This window comes from Procambarus clarkii, chromosome 33 (genome assembly GCF_040958095.1).
Source record: "Procambarus clarkii isolate CNS0578487 chromosome 33, FALCON_Pclarkii_2.0, whole genome shotgun sequence".
Taxonomy (NCBI): Eukaryota; Metazoa; Arthropoda; class Malacostraca; order Decapoda; family Cambaridae; genus Procambarus; species Procambarus clarkii.
The window spans coordinates 42,303,703-42,324,914 of NC_091182.1; the positions used below are offsets into that span (position 1 = coordinate 42,303,703).

The window sequence follows — 21,212 nt, forward strand, 5'->3', positions numbered from 1 at the left end:
ATGGTAGGAGTGCTGTGGCCTCATAGGCTCAACTCGCCACTTAAAGATCCAAATCTGCCAGTTTTCACAAGCGCCAGAGGTCACAACCTCCTTGTCCGAGGTCTAGCCAAAGAGTGAGCCGGGCTCCGCTCCCTGGGCCGGGCTCAGTGACTGTCCATGACGTCACCGAAAGCTCGTCGCTGATTGGCTGAGCACCTGAGTACCACGGCCACTCGCAGCTCTCGTTGCATGTGGTCTAGACTTGTGTCGCTGCACTCCTTAAGTTCCCGGATGTGTCACCGCTCGTCTGGGCGCCATTTTCATTCGCAATCTGTCACAATTTATCACTTTACAGACAAATTTCATGCAAGATTGTGTATAAGACCCTTTTATTTTTAACTTAAATTACAGCTTGGGTCGTCTGCGATCTTTCTAGATGGATAAAAATGAATCTTGAAGTCGGACAAGTCCGCTATTAGGCGGCAATGATAACACTGATGAGTCAGGTACACTTGTGGGTGTATATACTGATGAGTCAGGTACACTTGTGAGTGTATATACACTGATGAATCATGCACTTGTGGGTGTATATACACTGATGAATCATGCACTTGTGGGTGTATACACTGATGAGTCAGGTACACTTGTGGGTGTATATACTGATGAGTCAAGTACACTTGTGGGTGTATATGCACCGAGGTAATTAGTAGTGACATTATTATTAATATAAATATACTTTTAATTACAAAAACATTGCAAATGTTCTTACGTTATAATGTTCATTGTATTATTGTTCTTATTGAGGGTGAAGAACAGACCTGATACGTGTACAGCATTGGAACATTTGGGGGTCCCTGAGGGGTCGTGCTCCCCCAGGGGGGGTCCCCTGAGGGGTCGTGCTCCCCCAGGGGGGTCCCCTGAGGGGTCGTGCTCCCCCAGGGGGGTCCCCTGAGGGGTCGTGCTCCCCCAGGGGGGTCCCCTGAGGGGTCGTGCTCCCCCAGGGGGTCCCCTGAGGGGTCGTGCTCCCCCAGGGGGGTCCCCTGAGGGGTCACGCTCCCCCCAGAACGTGTGATGGATGATCAAGTATCCCGGTGTGTGTGGGGGGGGGGGTAGCCACCACAAGGTCTGTGCTTGAATGAATTAATGAATTTTGTTAATTTATCTTCATTAAGAATCATTTTTCATATATTTGCAATGAAATCGGGTTAACATGATGTATCGCTGGGAGGATCAGCAGGAGCAGTGAGGAGGAGTGTCGCCCTCTGGCTGGGGGCCGCCAGCCTGGCTACCTAGCCAGGCTGGGTACTGGCTACCTAGCCAGGCTGGGTACTGGCTACCTAGCCGAAGTGTACCAACACGCTTCAGCTACACATAAGGGGCATAACTGGCCGACCCCTCACAGTGTTCAAGAGAGAACTGGATAAGCACCTCCAAAGGATACCTGATCAACCAGGCTGTGACTCATACGTCAGGCTGCGAGCAGCCGCGTCCAACATCCTGGTTGATCAGTCCAGCAACCAGGAGGCCTGGTCGACGACCAGGCCGCGGGGACGCTAAGCCCCGGAAGCACCTCAAGGTAAGGTAACCTACGCCGCCACCACCACACGCGGCCAGAACCAATGCCACCTGGGATTCCACTGAATCCCCGAGGGGTTCTGAGGCTTCCAACTGAAGCCCAGAGTTATAAGCATGCAGGAAGGCTCGCTGCCTCGTGGTTCTGGCCAGGTCGTGGCGTAGTGCTCCACGGCGCTTGGGAATATCAAGTGAGAAGCTTCGAATTCTTCTTATGACTCATATTTTCTCAATTTTTTCTTTTTTAATTTTGTTCCGAGGGGCGAGTTTATTGGGCAGCGCCACTCATCTTGTGAGTGAACACACCGCCATAACAGCATGTACAACACTCCCCCAATTAGGAAGAAAATCCGCTGGGTTGTTCATCTTGTCACTTGTACCCAGGCACAGGTGGGACTTGCTTTACTGTCTCAAGTGAACAGCTCCTCAAACAAGAAGATTAACATTCGTCAACCCTTAAAATCTTACGTTATGTTGCGGGTGTAAAATGGGGGAATCTTTTAGAACAGTATCAATATTTGGCAAATAGTGTTTTCCTGACTCAATGTGAGGTTTATTATTCTACACATACTTCTAATAACTCTTAGATGTCCACACTCTCTCAGGTTGTGGTCAAGGCGGTGTCCGTCACTCTCACCACAGATTCTGCAACTCCACTGCTCAACTGTTGTTTCCATTCTGAATCTCCATGGATATTTGTATCCAAGACGGATTCTTGCTATTACTGATTCTCTCCCGGGGCCACCACCTCTTCGTCCATAATGATTGGATTGCCAGCTGCAGCCATGTTGTACCAGCGTACAGATTCACTGATTTGTTCTTCTATCCTCCTTTCCTCAGTTACCTTGTCACAGTGATATTGCCTGATGATGCCTATAATTTGTAGAAGAGTCTTGGGTATGAAGTATTCAATATGGTCTCCTTCAGCGCCTTCAGCAGCCAGCACATCTGCTCGTTCATTCCCATACATTCCAACATGGGAGGGGATCCACAGGAATGTGACGATTCTTCCATGATTGGTTAGTACTCTCACAGCTCTCTTCATCTCAGCGACTATCGCAAGATTTTCTGCCCGATTTTTACTAAGGCTTTGTAGCGCTGCTTTAGAGTCAGTGCAGATCACTGCAACATTAGTGCTTCGTTCAAGGAAGCTTAACGCCATAACAATGGCAGTTAGCTCTGCTTGCGTTGAAGAAGCGTAGTTCTCATTACGGGCTTTTCCTTCATTTCTGCGTTGTAAAACATTATTCCTAATTACAGTGTATGCTGCACCAGCCCTGCCATTGATAGGGTTAGATGACCCATCAGTGTAGATTTTTTTTAACTCATTTCTGGTTTCTTTATAGATTTCCTCGAGACAACTGTGCTTCATTTCTAGTGGTAACATGTGGGATTTTTTCGTTGCCATTTCATTGATGATAATCCTGCATGAGTCATCCTCCCAGGGAGGTAACCTCTCTACAGGCAGGAGCTCACGGGCTTGCTCAAGCAGGTGAAGCTCTTCCAGGTAGCAGACTGTTCTGTGATGCCATTTTTTGCCTCTGTTTCCTCTTGAAAGTAGCACAGAACTGTTTTTTCTTGTCAATATCATTGTAATGGGGATCTCTGGCTATCCTATTTGCAATCTTAGCATTCAGTTCCTGTATTCGGCTTTTAACACTGGGGAGGGACAACTCCTCTCGTAGATTAGACGTTTTGGCAGTTATTGGAACTCCAAGAATGATTGTCATGGCTTTATTTTGTATGCTTTAAAGTTTTTCATATCACTTTGGGAGTAGGGACACAGAACTGGTGCGGCATAGTCTATGACGGAGCGCACATAGGCTGTGTACATCAGTTTAAGCATGGCAATAGAAGCTCCATATCCATTCCAGGTCATAGCTTACAGTGCCCTGAGTCGACTTTTGCATGTTCCTATGAGTTGGTTGAGCTCCTCTTTCTTCCCCTTGTTAGAGCCGACAGTGACGCCAAGGTACCGATAGTGGTCAACCCATTCAAGTGTTACACCATTAATTTGCAGTTCTTCATTTGCTCTCCGCTTGTGATGGGAGTATGCCTTCGTCTTGTTTGTGGAGAGAGTGAAACCGAGCTCAATACATTTGCTTCCAAGGAGTTCAATGGACTGCTTATTTTTTCCCAAGGTGGGAGCTTGTATTAGAACATCATCTACATATCCCACTTGTTGTGTTCCTTTCGGAAATTCAATATTTGTAATGGCGTTCATAAGTATGTTGAATAGTGTGGGGCTTAAGACTCCGCATTGGGGGGTCCCGAGTTCCATATTCATTGTTCTGGAGACTGCTCCATTGAAGCAGACCTTGACTTTCCTTCCTGTGAGGTAGTCTTTAGTCCATTTCATGAGTCTCCCCTTGACACCCATGCATGCAAGCTCGTCCAGGATCGCAATCCCCTGTGCTTTGTCGAAGGCTCCTTTGATGTCAACAAATACAGAGTACTTAGCTGTCATTAGCCAAGTAATTAACTATACAATTTGCTGTGCTCCGTCCTTTAACAAATCCATTGACCCCCGTCCCGCTAGTCTGCTTATTTTGTGCAACAGTTCTTATTTTCTCTTAATATACTCTTTTGAATAATAATAATACTATTATAAAAGTTCACAATTCCTTCCATTTCCTAGTTTGTATCGGACCTCCTCGCTGAAGAACAGACCAGCAACCACCAGGTGTCATGTCTGACAACCCAACATATGCTGTCTAGTGAGGTGTGTGGCCCTCCATGTTGTTAGGTGTGGGCCTCCATGTTGTGAGGTGTGGGGGCCTCCATATTGTGAGGTGTGGGCCTCCATGTTGTGAGGTGTGGGGCCCTCCATGTTGTGAGATGTGGGCCTCCATGTTGTGAGGTGTGGGCCTCCATATTGTGAGGTGTGGGCCTCCATGTTGTGAGGTGTGGGGCCCTCCATGTTGTGAGGTGTGGGCCTCCATGTTGTGAGGTGTGGGCCTCCATGTTGTGAGGTGTGGGCCTCCATGTTGTGAGGTGTGGGGGCCTCCATATTGTGAGGTGTGGGCCTCCATGTTGTGAGGTGTGGGGCCCTCCATGTTGTGAGGTGTGGGCCTCCATGTTGTGAGGTGTGGGCCTCCATGTTGTGAGGTGTGGGCCTCCATGTTGTGAGGTGTGGGGCCCTCCATGTTGTGAGGTGTGAGCCCGGGCCTGGGTGGGTCCCCCCCCCCCTCTGCCACCTCACCATTCTCTTTAAGCCTACGTGTTTAATATTAAATTAGATTCATGTTACATTATGTAATTTTTTAATGTATTATGAGAAGCAATCACAGCTTTGTGTATCCAACATTCAATATTCAGCTCTTGGCTCTCGTTACTGCGTTTCCTCCTTCTCTAAATATAGGAATTATGTATTTTATAAATCTTCGTACTGAGTATACATACATAATGTGAAGAGAGGCAGCATGTCAGGTAAATGTTCACTTGTTTAACTTCCCCCGGGGTGACGGGTGTGGCGGTGGGTGTAGTGGTGGTGGGGGTGGGTGGGTGTGGTGGGTGTGGTGGTGGTGATGGGTGTGGTGGTGGTGGGTGTGTTGGTGGTGGGTGTGTTGGTGGTGGGTGTGGCTGGCTTGTGGTGGTGGGTGTGGCGGTGGTGGTGGTAGAGGTGTGGCGGGTGAATAATACATCTTGTTCTATTGGTATTAATAAAATGTCCTCCATTTTCCAGCCTGTTAATCCTGGTAAATATTTAATATGCCTCAAACATGTCTCGCTCTCTCTCCTATTCTACCGACGTTACATCCAGCTCTTTCAGTGTTTTATCAAAGCTATCGGTCCTAATTCAGTGTCTCGGTGCAAACTTCTGTACTTTATCAAGTTTCGTGAAGTAGTGGTATCGCGTCAGCTGTGTACAATGATGTAAATGTTTTATTTATATTCCTGAATGGTGGCGAGAGGTTGGCTCGTGTGGCGTATGCTGCTGATGTCATTTTGTTTGTGTGGTTCTTGAGTCAGAAGTGGATGCAACACCAAGCCCAAGTCATTTTCTCTAGTCGTTAGAGGGAGGCAGTTAGCCTTCATTGGTGTATCGTACTTCTGGCTTCGTCATATTTGATCATTTTCATCACCTTACACTTACTGGGGTCGAAATCCAGAAGCCATAAATAGGACCAGCTGCGTTGTCTGTCTGTTATCTTAATGTATCTGGCAATCTTCATCTGTCTCGACTCTTGTCGTTAACTTTCCATCGACTGCAATCACAGACATATACAACTTCATTCTAAGTCTCCCTACAGCATTATGGCCGATGTGTGTCATGTTTTGTACTTGCTATATTGTAAACATTTAGCTGCTAATCACGCCCAATTAAAAAAAAAAGTCATAATACTTGCCCTTTAACACCTGAATAAACTTCTGTATTTTATTTATTTATCATTTATTTATTTATATGTGTGTAAATCACGAAAAATAAACACGTGATTAAAAATGTGACAGTGTCAGACCACGGAGGAAAATTGAAACAGGAATTTCCTTTAGTACTTTCGTATATTAATACATCTTCAGAAGGAGTGAAGAAGGATTTATTTATATATATACAAGAAGGTATATTTTGTCCCTAAACTTGGTGCAGTTCATCATCACGTCGCGCGGCACTGTTATAAATACAAGTCTGCCCATAATGGGGCGTAACCTTACAAAAACCTCGTTTTTCTGCCATGTTGTCAGGATGTTCCTCTCTGACTCCCAGTACGTTGGCCACAAATATTGTGGATCCCATGTTTCGTAATCTATATCAAGGAAGATTAAATCGCCCATAACTCAACCTGTCCTCTTGTAATCGTCACATTTCGCTCGTAGGCGTTACATAAGGCCAAAAATTGTAGTTTTAGAAGATGGAAGTGGCTGGCGAATGTGACGAACTGTCCCGTTTTCTGTTGCGGGTCCTCTGGTAGGTTAGGAGAGACCACTTTCAACTGGTTGTTATCTTGACGATGGGAAATCTTAGGAAGAAAGGCTAAATAACTAGGGATTTTGCTCTCATTCTTATCTCTGTTTCTTTTGGGTTTGTTTCCTTGTTATGTTATAGTCCTGTCTAGTTCTGTTTTTAGACTGGAAGATGATGATGACAGTCGGCACAATTATCCAGTTTCCTGTTACGAGTGATGCGAGGCGGGTTCTGTGCTGGGGCCAGATTCATGAAGCAGTTACGCAAGCACTTACGAACCTGTCCATCTTTCCTCAATCTTTGGCGGCTTTGTTTACAATTATTTAACAATTAATGAGCTCCGAAGCACCAGGAGGCTGTTTATAACAATAACAACAGTTGATTGGCAAGTTTTCATGCTTGTAAACTGTTTAGTAAATATAACCAAAGCCGTCAAAGATTGAGGAAAGATGTTCACGTTCGTAAGTACTTACGTAACTGCTTCGTGAATCTGGCCCCAGGCGGGTCTTGGCAGGAAGAAGTGTGTAAGACCAACTCAGTCTTACACACTTCTTGTATCAAGACCGACACTTCTCCGCCTCTTAGGCCTCTTTCCTTCTTCAAAATTTAGTACACTCTTGGGAACAATGTATCTGTGTGTTGGGGGGGGGGAGGGATAGGAGACGGGGAGGGGTAGAATGAGAATTTGTTGATGGGGAGGGGGTGATGGGAGAGGGGGAGAGGGGGTAAAGGGGGAAGCGGTTGGATGGGTGAGGTGGGGGAAGGGGGTGTTCATGTACCTACCTACTCAGCCAGCCATTCATTCCCCCATCCTATGATTCATTTTTATTCGCATCTCTTGACTCATTTTCCTTCAGAATTGCCTCGTCAGTCATCCTTCGCCTGCTTCCTTACCCCTCTAATTCCCTGCTCTCCCTCGTCCATATTCTTACCCCATATTTCTCCTCTTCTCCCATCCTTTACTCTCTCACTCTTCTCCTAGTTCTCTCTGTCCCTTTACCTCACTCTCCCACACCTATCATCTAGACTCTCCCTTCCCACCTCCCTCCTACCTCCCTCTCAACACAGCCGTTCATGCCTCACATCACCGGTGGGGAGAAAGTGATGGAGAGAGAGAGAGGGAAAGAATGGAAAGAGCCAGGGGGGAAGAGGCGAGAATAATCGAGGTATCTTAGAATGAGTGGATGACCAGATCGCATAGTAACGGGGAGTGCAGATTGGGCTGGTGTACTCACCTAGTTGTACTCACTTAGTTGTGCTTGCGGGGGGTTGAGCTTTGGCTCTTTGGTCCCGCCCCTCAACTGTCAATCAACTGGTGTACAGGTTCCTGAGCCTATTGGGCTCTTATCATATCTACATTTGAAACTGTGTATGGAGTCAGCCTCCACCACATCACTTCCTAGTGCATTCCATCTGTTAACTACTCTGACACTGAAAAAAATTCATCCTAATGTCTCTGTGGTTCATCTGGGTACTAAGTTTCCACCTGTGTCACCTTGTTCGTGTCCCGCCCATGCTAAAGGGTTTGTCTTTGTCCACCCTGTCAGTTCCCCTGAGAATTTTGTAGGTGGTTATCATGTCTCCCCTTACTCTTCTGTTTTCCAGGGACGTGAGGTTCAGCTCCCTTAGCCTTTTATCGTAGCTCATACCTCTCAGTTCCGGGACCAGTCTGGTTGCATACCGCTGAATCATCTCCAACTTTGTCTTGTTTAACTAGGTATAGACTCCAGGCTGGAGCTGCATACTCCAGGATTGGTCTTACATAAGTGGTATACAGGGTCCTGAACGATTCCTTACACAAGTTTCTAAGACAGTTATGTTGGCAAATCTAGCATATGCCGCTGATGATATCCTTTTGATGTGACTCTTGCAGGATTTCACCTACTAAAGTTAACTCAGGAAAGTGTAAGGTAATGAAATTTCTCTGTTCTGCCTTATCCTTGTTATCATAGAATTTTAAAAGGTATGTTAGGCAAGATTTCCCTTACCAAAACCCATGTTGATGTTTGTTTACAAACCTAACGTTCTCTAGGTGTGCAACCAGTCGTAGCCTAATTATTCTTTAAAATATTTTGCCGGGGATGCTTGTCAGTGATACAGGTCTATAGTTAAGTGCATCCTCCCTATCTCCTTTCTTCAAAATGGATACGACATTTGCCTTCTTCCAGCAACTGGGCAATTCTCTCGACATAAGTGACTCATTAAAGATCATTGCCAGTGTGTGTGTGTGTGTGTGTGTGTGTGTGTGTGTGTGTGTGTGTGTGTGTGTGTGTGTGTGTGTGTGTGTGTGTGTATGTGTGTGGAGGCTGGCGTGGTGTGTGTGTGTGTGTGTGTGTGTGTGGTAGAGCGAGACGAACTTCATCAAGATAAATGGCGGAGATAAAGAGGAGTAAGGAGGAGGAGGAGGAACAGGAGGAGGAAGAGAAATAGGAGGTGATGACTAAGACAAAAACACAATGAGAATTGTCTGACTGTGACTGACCAAGCTGCCAGGTGGCGGGGGGGGGGGGGGGACGCGTGCCCTGTACGGCTGGTCGACTGGAACACACTGAGAAGACGTTGTGGAAGCCACCTCTAACAACGACTTTAAGGCCAATTCGACAAACAATTGGGTCCAGGTAGTACAGTCTGGTTCGTTCTCCACTCACAAGCCAACCCGTCCTCAGACTAAGTCCATTCCATCCAGTGGTCGACCCCACAGACGCATTCATAAATATTAACATCCTGTTCATTCCAAACAGGAATTTTCCAAAATATAAATTAATATTATAATATATTAGCATATTGTGTATATATAGGCATAGGCGTAGGTTAGGTGTTTAGGTTCTGTTGGTGATTATTTGTATTTGTAGTACGTGGGTGAAGCATTTACAGCGTTGTGGTTCGAACAAAAGTCGTCAGTGAAGCACTTGTTCCGGAAGTGTTCGAACGTCAACAGTGCCCTGTACGGCGTGTGAGTACAAGGCACTGTACTCACAGTGAGAACACTGTGAGTCGTGTTGTAAACCGTTTTTCATTCATAAACAGCTGGGGGGTTGACGGGTGCATGGAATGGACTTTGGGTCTTTGTTTAGAGGACGGGCTAACTGATGACGTCCGAACACTTCCGGAACAACTTTTTTTGATCGAACCACAACGCTGTAAATGCTTCACCCACGTACTACAAATACAAATAATGGCCAACAGAACCTAAACACCTAACCTAACCAATGCCTATATATGCACAATATGCTAATAAATAATATTAATTTATATTTTGGAAAATTCCTGTTTTGAATGAACAGCATGTTAATATTTACGAATGCGTCTGTGGGGTCGACCGCTGGATGGAATGAACTTGGTCTGAGGACGGGTTGCCTAATGCTCCCTTTCCACCAAGGTACCCGGGAGTACCGTGGTGGTACTCCCTAACAAGGCCGGCTAGTTGTGGGGTTGAATCCTGGGGGAGGGTCAGTAATTCACCTGGGCGGGGGGGGGGGATAAGGAAGGACCTTAATATAAGCCTAACATGTACTGTATGTGTAAACTGGCTGCCTGTCCCCGACACAGTGGATTAAATTATGAATTAATTATAATGTAAAATTGTAATGCAACGGGTACAACATGGCTGGTGGGGGGGCGGGGGGCGGGGGGGGATGAAGAGCTAGACCTCGCTCCCCCGTGAGGGGAGGGAAGAAGGGGGACGGAGAGGGGGAAGGAAAGAGGAGGGGGGGGCCTCTTGGGGGGGGTAGAAATAGCCTAAGCTACTCTATCCCTTTGAGATGTATTTCTTTCTTGTCTCAATAAACATACTTGAACTTGAACTTGGAAGTAAAGGAGGAGGTCCAGAGGGAAGGCAGAGCTCAAGACAAGGTTTGACACTTTTTTTTTTACCTGATTTACCCGAGGCCCACTAACCCTATTGTCCTCGACGAGGACAGGAAGCCGACGGCTTGTTGAAGGTCCCCCCCCCCCATTTGCTTTTATCTTTTCCAGGTATATTATGTAATTCAGAACAGTTTTGGCAGTTAGGGCTTATGGGAGGGTAGGGGGAACAACTGTCATCTTACTAATTACGTCTGAATTTGGCCGTTTGTCCGTATGGCCAAAAATGGACGTAATTTAAAAATGAAAAAAAAATTAAATTAAATTGATTTTTTTTCTCTCCAAAACATCAAGTTATGGGTCCTCTGGCAGGTTAGGAGGGCAGGAAGTTCTCCTAAGGTATTAAAACATCATGAAAACCGTTAATTGAAAGTTTCCTTTCCTAACCTAACAGCCTAAGCCAGAGGACCCAAAACAGAACACGGGACAGTACGCCACTTTCGTGAGCAGATTTCATTTTTTTTAAAGAAGGGAACACAGAGCATTTAAAGAAAAACTTGCCATTTAACGCTGAATACGCATGAGTGCTCACTTCTACCATCCATTCTTTTTATGTTGTACACTTTATTATGCAAGGTTATACAGTTACATATCTGATTGTTTACAAAAAATGAACATTAAGAGGACATAAAGGTAAATTTGTTTCCTAGAGGCTGTAGATTTCTTCGAACTCCCCCGACGCCGGGTATTCCCCCTCTGGATCGCAACACTGGAAGAGAAAACTTGCCGCTCTAGGGTCTCTTGCAGTGTCAATGAGCCTGGAACCAAGATCCTTAAGAAACCTTGCACTCTCTCCCCATGGGCCTAGGGTCTCAGACCCTATTGGAACGAAGTTGTACCGATGATCTAATTCCCTGTATTTGATTGACCTGCATCTTTCTCTGCGTGTCGCCGCGGCTCCTGCAGTGCCGGCAGAGAGGTTGATGTTTGTGGTTGCCAGGGTGGATACGTAAGTATAGTCCCATGCCAACTGTCTGCCACCCTTCCAAGGGCACAGTGTGATTCCGTCTGGTCGGCCGGCAAAGCTAACAGAGTCACGGTTCAATAGATTGCGGTTCAATAGATTGCTCTCTCCGCTGGACACTGGGCAGAGGCAAGGCTTCTCTTAATGATGTCATTGACTTCGTCGTGTCTAGAGTGCCAACCGCCAGATTTTCCACTGTGCAGGCTATGCAATCCATATTCGTCAGCATCTGCCTTGCCGCAAATACACCTATGAACAGTGTAGATGGGGGCAGCAAGACGGAGAGCGACTGCAATACGGAACTCCTGCGGATAAAGACGTGTGCCTCTCACAGACATAGGGAATGCCAAAAGGAAGTCCCCTGCATGGGGAGCTTGCACAGCTGTGAGGCGTGCACGATCACTGGGGATTGTTGCTGCCTCCAGCAAAGCTGTGGCTTCTTTTTCTACAAGGGGCTGTCCCAGCTGGATTGTTTCTTGGCTTTCGGCATGGTTGGTCTGAGTGCTGGGTCTTCCATGGTACCCCATTTTGTGTCGCATTCTGTGTAGTGGGAGTTTTGTATTCCTGCTAAGTCACACAGGTTGTCAGGTAGAATTTCCTTAACCAGGTCATCTGATGCTAAGGAGGAAGACAGGAAGGCTGGGACAGCAATTTGGGTGGCGGTGCGGACACCTAAGGGGCCCAGCCTGACAGGAAGAGTGGCATGTTTCCACTGGCATTCATTGAGGGAGAGATTAACAACTTTCACTAGCATGGTCTTCAATAATAGGTCACACTCTTCAAGCTTTGGGCTGTCGTAGGATGGGGCACATTTCAGAAAATAGGTTAGCCTCGGAAGGGATAGGCATTTAGTGAGGAGATATAAAGCATCGTGGGCATCGATGTTACCTATCCTGTCTTCCATGCTCCTGAGGTCTGTGATTTTCTTATCAATGATCTCCTCAATGGCATTAGACCTGAGGGAGGCTCCAAGGAGTGTCGGAAAATCCGACACCATTTAATAATCATACAGATAATAGCTGTATTACCAACAAGTTACCCATAGAAAACGTAACTTGTAGTGGAATTACCGTCTATAGAAAACGGGATATCATCACCACATACTATTATAATTCACCAGCTATTCTGCTGGGAATTGTTCTTAAATACATTAGTCTTTGGACTTTACCATCATAAAACATCTTATATAAATTAATTTAATTATCAATATTAAAGTAGAGTAAATGTGACCCTTCTATCACTTTCTGACATGTGGACAAAGTAGGCCAGGCGTCAGAGAGGGAGGAAGGAGGCAGCCATTGTTGTGTCACCTCCGAGACGTGTGGAGCAAATTCGGCTCCTATCATTCTGGACAATGTCGGCCAGTAACGTCAATAGTATGGAGTGTTAAACAGCATGTTTATACGAGACCAGAGGCTCACACAGGAGCAAATTCGGCTCCTGTTAATTTTACTTGGACGTAGTGTTATGGAAACCAGAAGTGTACCATTGTCAACACGCTGTCTACAAATTCAAGTTAAGTGTCTATCCGAAACCCATTATTTATCATTAGTGGCCATTAATGTCATTATATAGGGTGACCCGGTTAGATCACATGGAAGCCTCAAACTAAAGGTAATTAAGCCAGGTCTTCATGTTCCATGTACTGTTTTCTCTGATATAGCTTGTCATATATAGGATTCTGGCTTCACAGCTAGCGCACTTTTGACAGGTCAAGTCGAGGATGCAAGATTTGTGCACCAGTTACTGGGTGATATGGAAGCTACCTCAAAGAGGATAATTAGGTGTCTACACCCTAGTTATACCTGGTGGACTAACCTGCTGTACTATAAGATAAGGAACCTCTTCAATGTATGTAGTTAATTTTGTAGTTTGATTGGCTGCATATATATATAAACTATTAAACCCCCCCTAATGTGTAGAGGATCGATTTGTGAGATTGAGATTATTGCAGAAATACAGTCCACTTATCATTATACAAATTGCTATCGAAGTATATAAATTAACGTAAATATAAATTCATATAAATTAAATAAATATAAATCTCACAGGTCGGTTCCCACAAGGAGAGTGCTGTTTCCCGCACCATGTTGAGACTGGTGATAAAGAACTAAAAGACTGCCACAAGAATATTAAACATATCTTCGAGGTCCAAGGCCATTCTATGCTCCAGATAGATACGTTCACTTTACCCCCTTGTGGTGATGGTCGTCAGCCTCTTCACATTGTAAAGGACACTTTTGATAGTAGGTCCCTTCCATCTTCCATCATTCTTGCTGGTGCCAGATGCTCCATTCAGGAGTACATCTTCTCTCCTCACCTCTGCAACAGGTGCTGGAAATTTGGTTATGATCCCTTCAAGTGCAGAAGTGAGGTGTATCTATGCCCCTTGTTTGGAGCCTCGGGTCATTCTAAGACGGAGTGCTCTTCTTCCCAAGCTCACTGCATCAATTGTGGTGATGCACACCCTACCTTCTCCCACGCATGTGTGCACTACAAATTTGAGGAAGCTATCCTCAATTTGAAACATCTCAATCATTTATCTTTTCCTCAGGAAAGATGACAGGTTCGGCGTCTTCCCTTTCTTTGGCATGTCTTATGCGTGTGTGTTGTGTTCTTCTCCTCCTCGCTTTCTCAGTTTCACAACAGTTTCCAGGCCTTGCACCCCAACACCACCATCTCACCTGCTCCTTTGCGTTCTGAGCCAGAGGGTATTCCTCCTGGTTCTCCATCTGGTGTTTCCTTCCTTCCTTCCCAGTCTTCCTTGTTTCCTATGCCCTCTTTTCCTTCTCGCCCCACTCCTTCTTCTCAGCCGTCCCCTCTGTCTTTTGGCCCTTCTCACCACCTGTCTGTCCGGGCCATTGAACATCCTCCTCCCAACGTTCTTCATGTCGACCATTCCCCTTCTCCTGTTGAGACTGTAGAGGCTGTCGCCCAGTACATTGTTAATGGTATGTGTCTCACATCAGAAACGTAAGCCTGGCTTCTCTCCTTCCTCCCCGGCGGGTTAAAAGGCTTCAATATATTCCTCACCTTCAGACTCCAACACTATTCCTGCTTCCCCTCCCATTTCAGTGGCGGAGTTGTCTGTCCCTGCTATGATGGTTCCCTTGGTCACTGATTCTCACTTAGATGCTGCCCTTGATCCAGTGCACTCTCCTGTTCCGGTCCTTCCTACCCGATTCCCTTGGGGGTTACTCCAATGCCTCCTCTTGCTCCAGACTCTGTCAGTCCGCCTCTGGTCCGTCCTCCCACTCCCTTGACTCAATTGTCTTTGCTAGATTTGCCTATACCCCATCATCTCGATTTCACTGATCCTGATCTTACTTAGTCTACTGTTCTTCTCTGCCTTTGTTTTTCCCTTGTTATCTCTGTTTCTGCTCTTTCTCTCTTGTCTATGTCTGTTCTAAAATTGAATATTCTGGGTTTTTATGCCAACTTCTGATCGCACAATTTTCACCGCTTTATTTGTCTCCATGAGCCGATGCTTTGCACTCGTCCTGGTCACTTCAGTGGTTATTCCTTTCTCTCTTCCCCTGCAGCTTTTGCTGGGGCCCATAATAACTCTACTGCTCTCTTGATCAGTCATGATATTCCCTTTGCCTCTCTACTTTTTCAGTCGCACATTCGGTGTTCTGTGACCCGTATCTTTGTGAGTAAATGGTATACAGGCTATTCCATTTATCTTCACCCAAATCTCTCGCTTTCTCTTCCTGATCTTAAACACCTGTTAGACTCCTTACCAGAGCCTTTTGGACGATTTTAACTGTCAGCATTTTCCCTGGGAATATGTTCTGACAAATACCCAGGGTCACCTTCTCGAACCATTTGTCCTCTCTTCTGAATTCTGGTGAACCCACTCGTGTGGACTCCCACCCTTTCCTATCTTGATCCTCTCTCTGCTCATCTTCTCTTTATTGGCATACTGCCATTAAATATGTAAACCTGGATCATCAGTATTGCCCTATTTCTTTCTTCATAAGATGTGAAAGAATTAGCCCAGAAAATAACAAAAATGGCACTAGTCCATTAAACATTGCTTCAGAAAAGTAGTTTGTATATTTTAATATGCTCTCTCTCTCTATTTACTGTCATTTGGGTGTAGGATATATGGGCATTTTCCTACATTTGATAATGTGAATGACAAATGTACTGTATTACGGATACTTTAATTATCCAATGTGCGAGGCGTGACATCATCCAAATATAGCTCGTTAGAGAAAGGTATCAGAACGTGTTGCTTTGTTCCACCAAAATTAAAATTGTTATTTACAAGTATAATGTGTTAAACAGTTTGCAGAAGAAATGAGGTCAATGACAGTTGGTGTAGTGTGACCCAGAACTGCATGGCTGGTAGGAAATGAGAGCCAATCAGTCATTGACCGAGACAAGAAGCACACCGATAAATTTGGGCATAAGCAGTGCCCCACTCAGTCCTGGGACATAAACATCAAGTGTTCGGCTCATGGTCCAGAGACAAACTGCAGGAAAAATGCTCCACCCCGGCAAGCAGTGTATTAGCTCGGCGTTTGGAAGTCGCTCGAGGGAGACAATGTGGAATTTGTCGATCTTGGATGGGAAGAGACATTGAAAGCCACGACATGGTCAACAGTGCTGGACAGTGCAGAAATATAGTGTGATTAAGTCAGTATTGGTGCATTATAGAAGACTGATTGGTGATGGCAGTGGATTGAACTGTACATACATTGTACATATGATATAACTGTAAATATATATCATTTAAGATGAGAATACAGGCTAGGTATTTTTCTTAGTATTACTTCAATTTCCTCGAAGATTTGAGTCACGTCCTCGAGTGAGGGGCCCAGCCTGAATAATGTCGCACCTGATGACGGGCCTGGCTGGGGAGTGTTCCTCCTGACAAGTACATACCACTGAAAACCTGCAAGGTCTCGTATCACTACCATTACACATGTTGGCATTTCTCCACAGCAGGTGGTTAGATCCCAACAGCCACCATGAGGCTTGTGATGTATATTCTATGGACAGCTAACAAATAACTGGCAATCATTCTGCTTTTTAAGTAAGCCACTGTGAGCCAACTACTTTTACTCAGTACACACTTTTGATAATTACTTACAAGTCAATATAGCTCTCATAATTACTTGAAGTTACTGATAAGCACTGTAATATGTTGGAGAAACAAAGGTAATGTCAAATCAATTTAGTTTTATCATAATAATATATTATTAAAAGATAAAGAAACTCAGTTTTTTTAGGATCTTTTACATATATTTTGGCACCCAAGGTACATGATATTTATGGTTATAAGATATTAAATGAGACTGTTATAATTGCCAATTGTTTTCTTACTAAAAGCATACATTTTATGATACAAGTAAAACCAATAAATCACTATTAACAACTGCATACGGAAGTTTAATTAAACACATTACCACAGGAGATTATGCAAGTTGCCAAGAGCTGCAAAGAAACCTGGAAAGTGATCCAGTATTAATATAGAGTTGATCTACTGTACAAGAGATTAACAAGTTATGATATATGATGCTGTACTGTGTGAATATAGCATTTATAACAATCACTTATTTATAATGCAATTGATATTTGTTGCTGATATGGGAACAAAATATAAGTTATTAACCATGACCAGCATGCCACAATCTACTTTGGTGCCTTTCATTGTAATGACTGATCCCATCAACATAACTTAATCTAATGATATATAAAAAAAGCTGCCCATGCTCTATCTTTCTCAAGGAAACTATCCCAATGAATGAGAGATGATATGCAAAGATATTAAATATAATATTAAATCACTGAGTTAAAGACTACAGAAAATATTCATTTTTCAGAATGTTACACTTTTTAATCAGACCATTGCATTTGCAAATTACACAAATGCCTAATAGATGTAGAACAATGTACTACAGTAATATAAGACCAAACTTAAGTCTAAGTTGCAAAGATAAGCTTGATCAATACTTTGGAATGATTAATGAAGGTGAAATACTCATACTTCAAACAGCAGGTAATTAGCTGGTGGATGTTGGTGTCCCTTTCTTAGCACCATGTACTCTATGGCAGACTTCCATACTGATGTTTCTTAGACGTCACATTGACTCCATTACTTACACCACTCCATTTCCATCAATCAAATTCAAGTAATATTACTTTAATTACTTTTTCCAACTAATATGTTTTATCAGTTAATCTATTATCAACACTTGAAAACCACAAGACTTGTGAACTATTGGTATATTATTTGCCACTTTATCAAATTATATTTATAATTTATCGTGATAATTATCATCACGATAATTATTACACATTTGACATTGCCAGAAACAAATTCAGTGAGTTTGCTTAACACTGTTTTTGCATGCACAATAATCAATATCAAACTTGGGGATGTGATTTGAAAGCTATATATAACATGTACAATAAGTTAGCTCCTTTTTTCAAATTCTTCACCTTAACACAAGTATAAGGCATCAGAAACATCTGAGACCACTAACACTGCATAGCATAAAAATAAAGTCAGAATGTTGCATGCCTTTATCTTTTATGAACAACTTTATGCTCTAGACTGAGATGGGTACCATACATAAGGAAATACTAAACTGCTCAATTATACAAAGGGAATAGCTTAATGCATGCCATTATATGAACAATTTTACATTAAGATTTTAACAACCTGAAATATTCAAAGTTAACCATGCCATGAGCGTCCACATAAAGCATGGTGGTCGAGGAGCTCAGACATTCACCCACCACCATTGAACCAGCTACTTTGAACTGTGAATATTCACACAGTACACAAGAGAACAGTTGGTCCACAATATTTATAATAGTTTACCATAAAATAATGAAGTGAAGAACATGATTCATATGATAGACAAAATATTTCAAAAAGCCTTAAAACATCTTATGACTGATGATAAACTAAAATATTTAAAATAATTATAATGTAATCATAGCAACAAAATATAATTTAGTTTTGAGATAAAGGAATCTTTATACCACAAAGCAAGAACTTTGTCATTAACTTGATGCATTAGAGAACTGACCAAGAATGTCATGCAAAAATATATACCTAATCCTATTTTGGACAAACATGAAATTACTGAACAGGAATGTTGAACATGAATATATTCCTAACATAATCACTAATTTTCACTATTTTTATCAAGAAATGACATTTGAAACCATTTGTGTGCCTCATATCAATATGATAGACATTCACTGCAATAAAATGCAGGGAAAAATGTTTCTTGCAGGAATTAGAATTAAACTTAATGACTTTTTATTTATAATTCTATTAATTCTTTGTGACAAGCAGATTTGGGGAGTATTATCAATGTTTACAATTCCTTTTGGTAACACAAACTTAAATTTGGTATCAATATTAATTATTTGCTGCCTTCTGGTACAAAAATAATGTTATACGTAATGAATGTGAGAGTAAGCACATAATGTACCACAGTATAAGACCCTGGTCAAGTAAACTTAAGAGCTTATCCATCAACTCCTAGCATTACTTACTCTCCCTCCACAGGGATCTTACTTATAGATTAGTCTACTGAGAAGGACTACTCGATAACAGTCTTACTTTACATTATATTCGTGTGTGATGCCTCTGCAACTTTGAAATCGACACATCTGAGATTTTCAGTTTACAAAGCAAAATTAAACAGCTCTATATTTCAAATAGATAAACAAATGGTTTAAATTGCATCTGCCGGACTCTGAAACTCTGCCAGAGCCTTGAGGGCAGAGACGGGCTTCTTTTGACTGCCTTTACGAACTTTGGCTCTCACTTCTTCTGCTTTCTCACGTCGCACCAACGGCTTCTTCTCTGGAGCCTTCATCTTCCAGACAACAATTGGGGACTGTAAAAAATTGGACAATAATCAATGTATACGTAAATACAGTATATTAAAACTCGTCCCAAGTCTCTCAAAATTACTACTCCATACAAGATACTGTAAAAGCATTTATATCTGAGCTAGAATGATCTTAAAACTACAGATCACCTATTTTTTTGTTTTTGTAATTTACTGAAAAAGTACACAACAGTACTTCCTTAGGCTACAAATAATGCATTAAACACAATTCCAATTGTAGACCTAATTCACTGTCTTATTTTGTGTCATCACAATTAGCAGCTTAATAATGAACTTGACAGCACAAAAGAAAAATCTCTTAAAGATGAGTCTGAGTATTACCCACATTAAGACATCAAGAATAAATTTAAGACAATAAGATTAAAAATGATACTGTATCAAAAAAATTTAAATTGTATTAATTTAAAAATATAAATATACAAAATATTCATAAATGGGGAACTAAAATGATTATTAAAACTGTTAACGGAAATAGTTAAAACTCTACTAGAAGGGTAATAATTGTGCATAAAATTAGCATTTCTAAACTGACACTTTGAACCAAGTTATAAGACTGGTAGTGGGTTATAATAGTGTACTGGTAGTGGGTTATAAACACATTCCACACTACTGCATGTAAGTCAACCTAGGACACTTATAACAGCCTGATGTAAGTGGCTGTGCCAATACTCCAACACAAAAGTCCAACAAGAAAACATGAGCCAAATGAGTTATATTGTCCGACAATGTAACCCTTTAAACCCGCACTTATAAAGGATTAAGCAAACCAATTTTCATGTCAATATATTGGCTTAAACATTGTTCTGTCATATTCTGCCTAAGCTGTCTTCAACTTATTACTTCTTGAGGTTATCTTGAGTTGATTTCGGGGCTTTTAGTGTCCCCGCGGCCCGGTCTTTGACCAGGCCTCCACCCCCAGGAAGCAGCCCGTGACAGCTGACTAACACCCAGGTACCTATTTACTGCTAGGTAACAGGGGCATTCAGGGTGAAAGAAACTTTGCCCATTTGTTTCTGCCTCGTGCGGGAATCGAACCCGCGCCACAGAATTACGAGTCCTGCGCGCTATCCACCAGGCTACGAGCCCCCATATTTATCTAATTTTTTCACAAGATACAGGTACACTAAGATATAAAAACCTTATACGGTAGATAATGACAACGTTCTATTTTTTCCCTATAAAGCTATAGTCTTTCAGCTTAGCATTGCAGTACTTCTTTAATAATTACTTATTTCCCTATTAATTCCTCAACACTTCAGGACCTGTCTACTTTTCACAAGGCATTTCCCATATTAATCACTAACAGAAAATATTGATAGTTTTAGCAAAACATTAAAACAGGAGCCAGAAATGAGAGGTTTATGGTAACATAGCCACAAAATAGTGTTTCCTCAATAGCAGAAATATTCAAAAGTAACATTTATTCACAAAGTATTTAAATCACGAGTTCTTGAAGCTACAGAGCAGCATCTTAACCACTGTACTGCACCACATTATAATATGACAAATTTGTGGCGAGCTAAAAATAAATTATTCACAAAAAATTGTGTTCTTATATTGGTAAAATGTGTTCTCTGATCACAGGAAATTAAAAAATAAGTATGTGACATACTTTAGCTGTGATGGAGCAGAACAAATTATGGGCGCTGCTGCCCCAGCGACCCCGTGGGGCAGCAGGTGCCACAAGTATAAATTTTCATAATTATATCAATGTTTCTCAGTTTTTTTTCTGAAATATTATTCAAGTGTGTAATTTGAGAAATATATATAATCAAATGTAACATTGCTATGCTCAAAATTATGGAGCTCATATCCAGTGATATGTATTATTATATTCTTAGATCAAACTGTGTCTTGCTGTTATATCACTATATACTGTATGCACATGTTATATACATCTAACTATATTTTTATAAACCATAAAAAACCACCAAGTAATTCTTATGTGTGTGTTGATGAAATCTTGGCACAGTATAGAGCTATATGCTACGACCATCTGATGCAACTAGCCAACGTCACCTGATGCACCAAAATACCCAAAAAT

At 42.6% G+C, this 21,212-nt stretch overlaps 1 protein-coding gene across 3 annotated transcripts in view; it reads right to left on the minus strand.

The window, feature by feature from the left end:
* Positions 1 to 17,846: 17,846 nt before the first annotated feature.
* Positions 17,847 to 21,212, minus strand: part of alpha-Cat (catenin alpha) — a 130,086-nt gene continuing 126,720 nt past the window's right edge. For all 3 annotated transcript variants that reach the window (XM_069335549.1, XM_069335548.1, XM_069335547.1), the window contains one exon: positions 17,847 to 19,153. In XM_069335549.1, the coding sequence (XP_069191650.1) occupies positions 18,989 to 19,153 (165 nt within the window). In that variant the 3' untranslated portion in view covers positions 17,847 to 18,988. The remainder of the gene's footprint in view (positions 19,154 to 21,212) is intronic.